Source organism: Littorina saxatilis, linkage group LG11, assembly GCF_037325665.1.
Source record: "Littorina saxatilis isolate snail1 linkage group LG11, US_GU_Lsax_2.0, whole genome shotgun sequence".
Taxonomy (NCBI): Eukaryota; Metazoa; Mollusca; class Gastropoda; order Littorinimorpha; family Littorinidae; genus Littorina; species Littorina saxatilis.
This window is the reverse complement of record NC_090255.1, coordinates 6,648,974-6,661,457: the sequence shown is the minus strand read 5'-3', so window position 1 is coordinate 6,661,457 and position 12,484 is coordinate 6,648,974. Positions and strand designations below refer to the sequence as shown.

The 12,484-nt window shown below is 44.4% G+C and overlaps 1 protein-coding gene across 1 annotated transcript in view; it reads right to left on the bottom strand.

The window, feature by feature from the left end:
- Nucleotides 1-606: 606 nt before the first annotated feature.
- The window catches only part of LOC138980803 (uncharacterized), a 16,373-nt gene continuing 4,495 nt past the window's right edge, over nt 607-12,484 (bottom strand). The window contains exons 2-6 of the mRNA XM_070353691.1: nt 11,490-11,598; nt 10,735-10,926; nt 9,464-9,594; nt 8,631-8,771; nt 607-7,534 (exon numbers count right to left, since the gene is read on the bottom strand). Of these exons, the coding sequence (XP_070209792.1) occupies nt 6,423-7,534; nt 8,631-8,771; nt 9,464-9,594; nt 10,735-10,926; nt 11,490-11,598 (1,685 nt within the window). The 3' untranslated portion in view covers nt 607-6,422. The remainder of the gene's footprint in view (nt 7,535-8,630; nt 8,772-9,463; nt 9,595-10,734; nt 10,927-11,489; nt 11,599-12,484) is intronic.

Here is a 12,484-nt window from a genome sequence, read left to right as displayed (position 1 = left end):
TGCAGTGGTGTTTGCATAGAATAACGTTGTGTGTGTCAGAGAGAGAGAGAGAGAGAAAGAAAGAAAGAAAGAGAGAGAGAGAGAGAGAGAGAGAGAGAGAGAGAGAGAGAGAGAGAGAGAGAGAGAGAGAGAGAGAGAGAGAGAGAGTGAGTGAGAGAGTGAGTGAGAGAGAGAGTGAGAGAGAGTGAGAGAGAGAAAGAGAGAGAGAGAGAGGGAGAGGGAGAGAAAGAGAGAGTGAGAGAGAGAGTGAGAGATAGAAAGAGAGAGAGAGTGAGAGAGAGAAAGAGAGAGAGGGAGAGAGAAAGAGAGAGAGAGAGACAGGAGAGGGAGAGAGAGAGAGAGAGAGTGAGAGAGAGAGAGAGAGAGAGAGAGAGAGAGAGAGAGAGAGAGAGAGAGAGAGAGAGAGAGAGAGAGAGAGAGAGAGAGAGAGAGAGAGAGAGAGAGAGGACAGAACGAAGAAGGAATATGTAGTTACTGATGCTTTAGTTTCCATCTCCAGACAGAATGTGAAGTAGCGATTTTTCAGTTTGCATAAACACCACGGAATGCTGTAACCACCACCATTACAACGACATAAACAAACAAACAATAACAACAAATTCAAACTTTATTTTTAATGGTTTTTAATGCAAGATTTTAGTTACATCCATCAACATCATCAAACGCAGAACACAAGTTAAAATCTCAACAATGGGTTCAAGGTATTTGGACCCCGAACATTGGATACTTTTGTTTCACACTTTTTCAACGGTCATCATCGTAAATCGGTTTTGTTCGCATTAATATGCGGGTTGTTTCATACAATTAACTATGTATATAGCATCAGATTAAACGATACGTTGACTGCTGGTACCTCAAGATCACGTTCAGACAACACCCCCACTCTCTCTCTCTCTCTCTCTCTCTCTCTCTCTCTCTCTCTCTCTCTCTCTCTCTCTCTCTCTCTCTCTCTCTCTCTCTCTCTCTCTCTCTCTCTCCCTCCTCCAGCCATTGCACACCGGTACGACCAAACTAAGGTAACGTTAAATTACTGTTGTGCAGCGGGTTGAAAGAATACCTTATACCTCGGAGATATACCTTCACTCGGTCTCAACGACGTCACGTGACATGTTATATGGTGGAAGAGAATGCTGTCGCTTATTTTCCTTTTGAGGATGAGGGTTTAACATGGATCGGGAACTTACAGGACAACCGCGGCTGTGCTTCCAAGTTTGGATAGTTCTTTCCGTGACTGAGCATAGTTTCAGTCTTACCGAACTCAGGGTGGAAAATAAGCGACAACATTCTCTTCCACCATATGAGACCGAGTGAAGGTATATCTCCGAGGTATAGGGTATTCTTTCAACCCGCTGCACAACAGTAATTTATTGATACCTTAGTTCGGTCGTACCGGTGTGTAATATCTCTCTCTCTCTGTCTCTCTCTGTCTCTCTCTGTCTCTCTCTGTCTCTCTCTGTCTCTCTCTCTCTCTCTCATTCTACACAAACACACGGAAAAGAAAAGTAAAGAAAAAACATAAATTGTGTAAAATGCACACACCATAACGCTTCAAGAATACATTTTTGATCGCACATAATCATATTCTGGATACTTTCTAAAAACAGAGTCAAAATCAAGCAAGTGTCATGCGTCTATAATGTAACCGTATCTAACACAGACTCTGCTAAAGCGATAAATACCAAAGTGCTCAAATATAAAATGCAGAAATGTGTTGGTTTGAGTGCTTGCATAAAATCAAACATACACTTTAAATGCAAAACTAAAACTAAAATCGATATGAGAATTATGCGACAAACGAAATATTTCTGTGTTTCCAATAATGGTTTGGGTGACTGGATAAAACGATCAAATACAAACCGCCTTTAAAGCAAACAACCACATATACTGGTCAACATTCCCTAAATGTACCGGCACGGTGGCCCAGTGGTAAGGCGTCCGCCCCGTGACCGGCCGATACCTAAGACTGTAAATTTGGCAATCTAGTGGCTGCTCCGCCTGGCGTCTGGCATTATGGGGTTAGTGCTAGGACTGGTTGGTCCGGTGTCAGAATAATGTGACTGGGTGAGACATGAAGCCTGTGCTGGGACTTCTGTCTTGTGTGTGGCGCACGTTATATGTCAAAGCAGCACCGCCCTGATATGGCCCTTCGTGGTCGGCTGGGTGTTAAGCAAACAAACACAAATTCACTAAATAAAAATCGACTCTGAGAAAAATGCGACAAAGTCACAATGTCAGTGTTTCAATAATAATGTTTTTTTCACGATACGAGTCTTCTGTCAATTAATGCATACTAATAACAGCATCATTTCATAATTAAACAGGTGAGAGAATTATGGATGCGTACGAGCGATACGCAAACATTCAAGCTTGGTTCACCTCTATTTCTAAGCAGACCCAACTAAGCAGACTGCTTTCACAAATGTTTTAGCACGAGACACAAAAAACATAACATTACATGTGTAAAAAATAAACTTGCAACATGAAAAGCACTGACGTTGAAGTATTATTATGAAAATCAAGGATTTTGATTAGTTCTGCATACACGAAAAGTTAGAAAAAAAAGTAATGACTTTATTCGTGTGTGCCTGCTGTCAAACGCTTCCCATGCACTCACAATTAATGAACCACATGACCTACGGATGCATCATTGACATCATTATGAAGACAGCGTATTTGTTTGTTTGTTTGTTTGTTTATTTGTTGCTTAACGTCCAGCCGACTACGCAGAGCCATATCAGGACGAGGAAGGGGGGGATGAAGGGGGCCACTTGTCAAGCGATTCCTGTTTACAAATGCACTAACCCATTACTTGTGTCCCAGCAGGCTTTAGTAAAACTAAATTAATACCTACTGGAAGATTACCAGTTTCCAGTATGTTAAAATAGGCTTAACCTATCTACTGCTGGACTTACATCAGAACACTAACAGATTAAACTATACATGAATCGCGAGACAAGCGGCAAGAGAAGAGATTTTTGGAAAAAATACAGGTGAATGAGCAAGAAGGCAGAAAAAAGAAAAGAATTCATGAAGAAAAAGAGAGCATGACAGGAAAGAGGAACCAAAAATCTACCTAACAGCAAACTAGAAGGCTCCTGCGGTTCCAAAAACAGGAGGGGCCTTTAATTTCATAACCGCAGTGCCCCACTGCGGGAAAGACAGCGTATGGATTGTTTTTAAATGGACAACAATGTGTTAACATTCACTGGATTAAAACAAATCAACAAGACAGAAATAAATGGATTTCTTACTTAAAAATAATAATACAAATAATTGTAAAAACAAACAAACAGATACACTGCTACAGTTCCAAATTCAAGAATAACAAGAAGAGCAAACGCTCGATCGAGTCACTTTCGCAGTTCTGAATATTATATGAGGCATCAGATGGACAGGAAGAAATTGCTATTCACAACACAATGAGTCACGTTCACATAAAATTTGAGCCCGGTCACTTTTATAGTTTCCGAGAAAAGCCCAACGTTAAGTTGTGTGTTGCCGAACAGAAAAGGCTAGTTATCTCCCTTGTTTTTCTGATAACGTTCGTAAAAGGCTACAGATGTAAATACTTTGATGTAAAGAATAATCCTACAAAGTTTCAATCACATCCGATGAACTTTGTCAAAGATATAAAATGTCTAATTTTTCCTTTGACGCTGACCTGTGACCTTGAAAAAGGTCAAAGGTCAACGAAACCATCGTTAAAGTGTAGAGGTCATTGGAGGTCACGACTAAACAAAATATGAGCCCGATCGCTTTGATAGTTTCCGAGAAAAGTCCAACGTTAAGGTGGTGTCTACGGACGGCCGGCCGGCCGGACGGCCGGCCGGACAGACTAACACTGACCGATTACATAGAGTCACTTTTTCTCAAGTGACTCAAAAAGCTCTTGCGACTATGACTACGTGGACAGAGATCACATCCCACGCACACTTAGTTAAAGTATTGCAAACTTGTTTCATTTTTAATTGTCTCATAATTATTTGTCTGTTTGTCCACTATAAAGATCAGTGGGACGATGTAGTTGTGAATGTTTTGTTTTGTCAAAAAGACAACGTTCAAATAACCAACCTATATATATTTTTTTTATCGAAAGAACACAGTTCCTTTACAATTTATGATTTATAGGCTAGATGGATTCAATAGCAGCAGCTTGGTGAACAACCACATAATTATGTGGTCGATGCAAAAAAGAATTCGATAACTTTCTTTCTTTAATTGGTGTTTAACGTCGTTTTCAACCACGAAGGTTATATCGCGACGGGGAAAAGGGGGAAGATGGGATAGAGCCCCTTGTCAATTGTTTCTTGTTCACAAAAGCACTAATCAAAAATTTGCTCCAGGGGCTTGCAACGTAGTACAATATATTACCTTACAGGGAGAATGCAAGTTTCCAGTACAAAGGACTTAACATTTCTTACATTCTGCTTGACTAAAATCTTTACAAAAATTTATATATTCTATACAAGAAACACTTAACAAGGGTAAAAGGAGAAACAGAATCCGTTAGTCGCCTCTTACGACATGCTGGGGAGCATCGGGTAAATTCTTCCCCCTAACCCGCGGGGGGAACATGTACTACAAAATTGATACCACAATAGGTATTAAATGGTAACAATGCATACATTTGCAATGGACGCAAATTCCATTACGGACAAATAACTAGCAGTAAGCGTATTATGACGAAAAACCGAAAATGTATGCGGAAAAGAAATCGCTCATAATGAAAACGAGATTCTAAATGTATTATGCAGAATTGTTTCTGTCGTGTAAAATGGTACCCATTTCCATTGTATAAAGAAAAATTAACAGAACAATTAGCAACACAAGCACAGATATATATATATGAGACCCATGATCAAAACAGATAAAAAGACGACACAAAAAAAGAAAAAAAGTCTTTCATTATGTGTTTGTCAGATATGAGTATACAACACAGACGGTGCCTCTATTCAGAAGACGATACCTTTCATAATTATCAATACACCGTTTACCCTGTCAATACAGGCCGTTCATCCGCGTACGATTCAATAGTATAGCATGCAAATATGAAAGTTAACAAAAGTTCGGAGCGCATACAGTCTGAAACGAATCATACCACAGTAGACAGTGTTCGGAATTAACTCTGTCGGGTTGTGAATGAGTGAATAATCTTGCTTTTAGTTTTATTGAGGCAAACTTTCCCACGTGACATTATAGGCCAGTCAATAGCAAGGGGTGTTTTTTCACATATGGATAAGAAGACACCCCCCTCGTTAGTGGCTGGTAAAAAATGCAACATGGGAAAGTTTGCCTCAAGAAAAGCGAGATTATTCACTCTTTCACAACCCGTACAAACCAGAGAGAGTTACTTCCAGGATTCGTCTATTAGAAGAGAATATCGCCCCCCCCCCCCCCCCCCCCCCCCCCTAACGAAAGATTCAAAATTATGCTCTTTGGATTTGAGTTTGTATTCATTTTAAGCACGGGTCCTTTTGTCTTTCTTCTTCCATCTGACACGCAGATAGTGGGAGAATTTGTGATGCACTTCGGAGAAGAAATAAACTATGATAAAGCATGCATAGAAATTACCCTGGAAAAACACAAAATCTGCATTCAACACTGCAGGTGAGCTTGTACCCACGATACTTCTTAGCCAGTTGAAAATCCTGACATCCACTGCAGGACTTCACGACACACACAGTCTGGCAACACTGGCCACTAACGCTTGGCACAGGACACCCTGATTAGCCATCGGGGATCTAATCACTGAGGTCGTCCCCGATGTCTCACTGGTCCGTGTCACGCTCCCATCACCACCTCAATGAGCCTCGTTCTGCAGACAATACCGTGCGCACTTTGCCTTGGATACCACTCAGCTATCATGGATCCAATCACTGAGGTCGTCCCCGATGTCTCACTGGTCCGTGTCACGCTCCCATCACCACCTCAATGAGCCTCGTTCTGCAGACAATACCGTGCGCACTTTGCCTTGGATACCACTCAGCTATCATGGATCCAATCACGGAGATCGTCCCCGATGTCTCACTGGTCCGTGTTATGCTCCCATCAACACCCCAATGAGTCTCGTACTTCAGACAACACCATGCGTAGGCTACTTTGTCTCGAATACCGCTCAGCTACCGGGGATCCAAGGACCAGAGGTTGTCGCCGATGTCTCATTGGTAGTGTCATTTTCACATCGCAACCTCAACTTTTTTGCGTAGGCAACACTGTGTATCGATAACCTCGGATTTTTTAAACTCCGATACCGTCTCTGCTGTCTGGGATCCAAGGACTCGAGGTCGTCCACGATGTCTCTCTGGACGGATGTCATTTAAACACCGGTAGCTCCGCGAGTCATATCCTATGATACTGACAACTGTACAACTGGTGTCTCAAGCAGTGGAGACTGACGGATGCCTACTGTACAGGTGTCACAATCACACCCCCACCTCCGCCTCTCCAGTCGTCTCCCCTGTGGTGTCTCCCGTATCCTCATTTATTTCAGCCTCCTCTGCCGAATCCTCCAACTGCGAAGAGTTCAAATCCTCGATAGAATCGTCGGACAGAGGCTCCCTGGGTGGTTCGAATTCCGTGGTCGTTTTCAATTTCTGCATGGAGATCATTTCCGTCTGCTGCGTCTCGATCGTCACTTCCGATCGTCTGCTCGTGGAAGAGGTCAGCAATCTTTTTCTCTCCGAGTCAGGAGAGCTCGTCGCCGCGGGGAGAGTACCCCCGCTGTTCAAGTTGGCAGAAAAGGCGGAGAAATCTGTCGCGGCAGGGGTGCCTGTGGAAGAAGGGGGGCGAGGCGGTGGAGGTTGGGGGGTTTGAGGGTGAGGGGGGACACCAGGGGGAGGAGGGGCTTGTGGTGGGAACTGGTACGGGTAGGGCCAGAACGGGTATGCCATCTGCGGGTAGCCCAAGCTGGCATAGAACTGAGAGTAGTCGTACCCCCCGTAGAGCTGCGCGTACGGGTTCTGCTGGAACTGCGAGTGGAAAGACTGATTCATCTGATTCATCTGGTTCATACCGTGCAGCCCCATCCCGAACTGGTTGAGCGAGGAACGACTGCTGCTGAAACTGCGCCGCCTGTGTTTACTGAGAGGGGCTAGCCGGGGGAGCTTCCGCCGGCGACTTCGGCTAGCGTGGGGTCCTCTGATATCCGAGCCACTAGCCGTACCCCCAGTGGGAATACGGTCGTAGCCCGTGACGGAGGACGAAGACCCGTTGAGCCTGTACGCCTGGTTCTCCGTGACGTGCATACGGATGCCTTGGGCGGAGGCCTTGCTTAGGACGGAAGACTCCGACCCGCGTCTCAGGACCCCGCCGCCCTTCGTGGGTCCGAACCCAATCCCCGAGAGCACGGGGCCCAGGATGGGTTGGACTGCGTTCCTCTTCTTCCTCCGCTTCCTCCTCCTCCTCCTCCGCCATCCGCCCCCGCCCACGACGGAACCGTTGTTGGAGGAGTTATCGCGCTCCATGTAGACGAACTGCTGACCGCTGCCGTGTGCCGACCCCTGGGACAGCCGTCTGGACATCACTGAGGCGATGTCTGCACAGTCAGAAAGGAACATTGAAATGTCTGCACATACAGAATGGAATATTTTGATATCTGCACATACAGAATGGAATATTTTGATGTCTGCACATACAGAATGGAATATTTTGATGTCTGCACATGCCGAATGGAATATTTTGATGTCTGCACATGCACAAACAAAGATTTGGAGATGTTCGTAGATGTTTGGAACATTGCGATGTCTGCACATACAGAAAAAAAAGTTTTGGAGATGTTCGGAACGGTAGCAGGCCAATTGCCCCCTCCCCCCCCCCCCCCGGACAACTACCCCCCGGTTTACTGTTCTCCCCCCCCCCCCCACCCCCGCCGAATGTTTTGTAAAGCATTCTCCATGCAAGTCTTCATGCGTGCGTGTTTGTGTGAGTGTGAATGTGTGTTTTGGGGGATGTTTGGAACATGACTGCAGATTTTGAAATGATCTCCTCCTTTTTCAAGACGTGATTTTCTCTATTTTGTGGAGGTCCTAAAAGGGGGGTTCCACTGTAGTATTACAGATTAAGGCCACTGTAGTATTACAGGTTAAGGCCACTGTAGTATTACAGGTTAAGGCCACTGTAGTATTACAGGTTAAGGCCACTGTAGTATTACAGGTTAAGGCCACTGTAGTATTACAGGTTAAGGCCACTGTAGTATTACAGGTTAAGGCCACTGTAGTATTACAGGTTAAGGCCACTGTAGTATTACAGGTTAAGGCCACTGTAGTATTACAGGTTAAGGCCACTGTAGTATTACAGGTTAAGGCAGAGCTTTTGGATCCCACAAGCTCCAATGGACAAAGGTTTTTAGGCAATGTTCCAATGGTCTGCATATACACAAAAAAAGGTTTGGAGACAGTGGGAACATTGCCTGAAAACTTTTGTCCATGGGTGTATACTGGAGGATCCAAAAGCTCTGCCTTAAGTTTTACCGCTACAGTGGAGCCGCCCTTTTAAGAAAATAATAATCTCCGTCGAGAATGCCATTAGTCGTGCGTTTGTTCTGGTGATAATTATCTCAGTGTGGGGGTAACTGGAGATGACTTCAAAAGCATGAGGCTACAAGTCTCACACAACCGCATGCAATCCCATACCAGAATCAGAATAGCGCCTGAACGTTCCGGTAGCGGGATGCATCATACCTCCGTGCCTCTGTACCAAGTGCGGCATGTTGTGTGCCAAGTTGTTCATGTGAGACATATTGGAACTCATGCTGTGAAGATCAAACTTCATCCCTGAAACGAGAGAAGTGTGTGTGTCTGTATGTGTGTGTGTGTGACCAATTGTTTACTTCTGACAGGTTAGATAAATAGAGAATACTACATGGCTTGCTGTCTCGAACCAGATTTACACGAGTAGCTTTTTTAAAGATTGAAATGCGAGCGAAAGCGAGCTTTTCAATGTTTGAAAAAGCAACGAGTGTGTATCCGGTACGACACAACAAGACATGCAGGATTCGGTTTATCCTATATACACACTGTAATTGCGTGACTTTTGCCCCAAACATCCCGGAATCAACGCGTACGTCCAAATTGAAAACTCTTCATATGGAACCTCGATCCTTCCAAATCCTCGTGCAATCTTTGACGTCAAAGCAAAATGACGTCACTAAGCTTATTGAAAATATCGTATGACGTGTTAGTTCTTAATATTCTTCCAGAAAAAAACAACACGCGTAAAAATGTTCCCAGAATGACGTTTGTCTCGGTGACTGTGGCATCACGAGCAGTGGAAACGCAGGTCCCTGCCTGACTAGTTAGACCCGACCTCATTTACATGATGTCACCACGTGTGAATTGAACAGTACTGTTTTCTCATGAGTTGTCTATATCACGTATGTAGGATAAACATAGATATATTATAATTACAATAATAATGACAATTATTACTTTTATCATTATCGTGATTATTGTCATTGTCCACTTACCACAGGGGTCATCGTGGGTGGTGTGGTAGCTGACCGACACACGACCGTCGTTTTCTTGACGTCTATCATAAGCCTGAGCGACCATCCTTTGACGATGAACTTTCACTGGCTTCTCAGGCTTCCGGAACACTCTGAAATAAAAAAGACATTCAAATTTAATTTTATTTGATTTCATTTACTCTATTTTGTGAATGATGTGAAATTCGGGTCGCTTCCTCCCAGTGGAAAGCAAGCAGCAACAAAAGTCCCGCTACCCAGGTGTTTGCGTGTTTAGGTGTGATCAGCCACCTGCACTTACAAAAACAACATTAGTTTAATGTCTATCATAGGCCTGAGCGACCATCCTTTGACGCTGAACTTTCACTGCCTTCTCTGGCTTCCGGAACACTCTGAAATAAAAACAACATTGGTTTGACGATCAACAGTTTTTGGAGGGTTCGACCCCCTTGCGATCGAAACAACGACTTTTATTTCAGTTCGTCCACAGATTCCACCTGAGATAAGATTACGCATCGGCCTTGTTGATCTCGCATCAACTCCACACTGACTATGCCTCTCCCTGCCGTAATACTGACGATTGACGTGTGGTACTTTGCCTTCCATGGGGTCTCATTCGTTAAAAAAAAACTAAAAAAACCTGGTATTTTAACTTCAAAATTCATTTCATCACAAAATCCTGCTTTCCGTCGTTCAAGGGAACCGAACCCACTCAGTGCACGTTTTCGAAGTAATCGTATTTTGGGGTAAAAGATCATATCGAATTTCACCAGGAATTTCGTTCACTTGCAAGAAAGTGACAATTAAGTTTTTTTTTCTCCCTCAAATAAGTATATACCGCTTTTGGGATGATACGTCGTCAGTGTGGAGTTTATGCGAGATCAACAAGGCCGGTGAGTAATCTGAGCTCGTTACACCGGCAGCAACGAAATCAAACACAAAAATACAATGTACTCAGTTTCTCAGAAAGAGTTCCCAAACACAAAGATACTCACTTTCTCAGAAAGTGTTCCCAAACACAAAGATACAATGTACTCACTTTCTCAGAAAGAGTTCCCAAACACACAAAAATACCCACTTTCTCAGAAAGAGTTCCCAAACACACAAAAATACCCACTTTCTCAGAAAGAGTTCCCAAACACACAGATACAATGTACTCACTTTCTCAGAAAGAGTTCCCAAACACACAAAAATACCCACTTTCTCAGAAAGAGTTCCCAAACACACAGATACTCACTTCTACACAAACTGTCCCCAGTCACAAAGATACTCACTTTCTGAGAAAGTGTTCCCAATTACACAGGGAGGCTTTGGTCCAGGACCAGGAGCTCATGATGATGCCGGCAGCGAAGAAAGCGAACATGTTGATCTCCATGGCAACGAGGCTGGGCCGGTGCTGGACGGTGCATGAGGCGGGTCCAGCGGTGCTCCCCACTGCCTCCGATACCGTCTTGTTGGAAAGGCAACTGGAGGAACAGAGAATCAAAGGAGCAGCTACATCCCTGAGCATAGAATTCAAGACTCAAAGATTTTACGGTTCTTCGAAAAACAAGGACAATTGCCTCGCAGTGTAAGTCGGTTTAAAACACACACAAAATACATCTCATTTACTAACAGTTCGAAATTAAGCTAAAAAGATCAACGACTTTCGAAGCAATCACTCACGGAAACAGGCACACATACAATCACACTCACGCACGCACGCACTCACACACAAACACACCCCTACACACATAGATCCCCTCCCTCTCCACACACACACACACGCGCACACACACACACACACACACACACACACACACACACACACACACACACACACACACACACACTACACATCCCCTCCCTACACACACACACACACACACATCCCCTCCCTACACACACACACACACACAAACAAACACATACACACACACACACACACACACACACACACACACACACACACAAACAAACACATACACACACACACACACACACACACACAACCTATCAACACACCACTTGGGCAACGAAAAACACTCACTACAGGTAGTCATCCAGACTGTCCTTCCACTGGCTCTGGTGGATGAAGATGTAGATGTGAATGGCAAAGGTGATGAGGCCGATGGCAAGAGCGAACACTGAGAACACCGCTGCACACACAATATTAAGATTTAGATTAAGATTTTACATAGTCTTGTAAGGGTTTGTTTGTTTGTTTGTTTGCTTAACACCCAGCCGACCACGAAGGGCCATATCAGGGCGGTGCTGCTTTGACATATAACGTGCGCCACACACAAGACAGAAGTCGCAGCACAGGCTTCATGTCTCACCCAGTCACATTATTCTGACACCGGACCAACCAGTCCTAGCACTAACCCCATAATGCCAGACGCCAGGCGGAGCAGCCACTAGATTGCCAATTTTAAAGTCTTAGGTATGACCCGGCCGGGGTTCGAACCCACGACCTCCCGATCACGGGGCGGACGCCTTACCACTAGGCCAACCGTGCCGGTTCTTGTAAGGGTAAGCTCATGGACATTTGGGCTGCCTTCTAACTGGGAAAAGGGAGCTGCCATACAGTACGGCGCTACCTATCCCCCCCCCTTTTTTTCCTGCATGCGTGTATTCGTGTTTGAGAGTCTGCACAAAGTTGACTCTGGGAAATAAGTGCCTCGCCAAACTTTGGGATGGAACCCACGCCGATAGCGACAACTGGTTTTGAAGCCAGCGCCGCTGCGGACTGAGCTATTTCCCCACCCTAACAAAAGAACATCTGGAGCAAGTTCAAACATTGTTAGCAGTAATAAAGCAGGTTAGGGCTGTTAATTGTAATGATTTGTGATTAGTATACATGTCTGCATCCATGCTCAATACTGAATTCACTTTGCTGATGTGTGGTGTCTTAATTACCCCCCAAACCTCAACAAATACTTGTGAAAACTTGGTATCATTTTTGTGTCATCAATATTTGTTTTTTGCCTCTCTCCTCTGTCTGTCTGTGTGTCTGTGTGTGTGTCTGTGTGTGTGTCTGTGTGT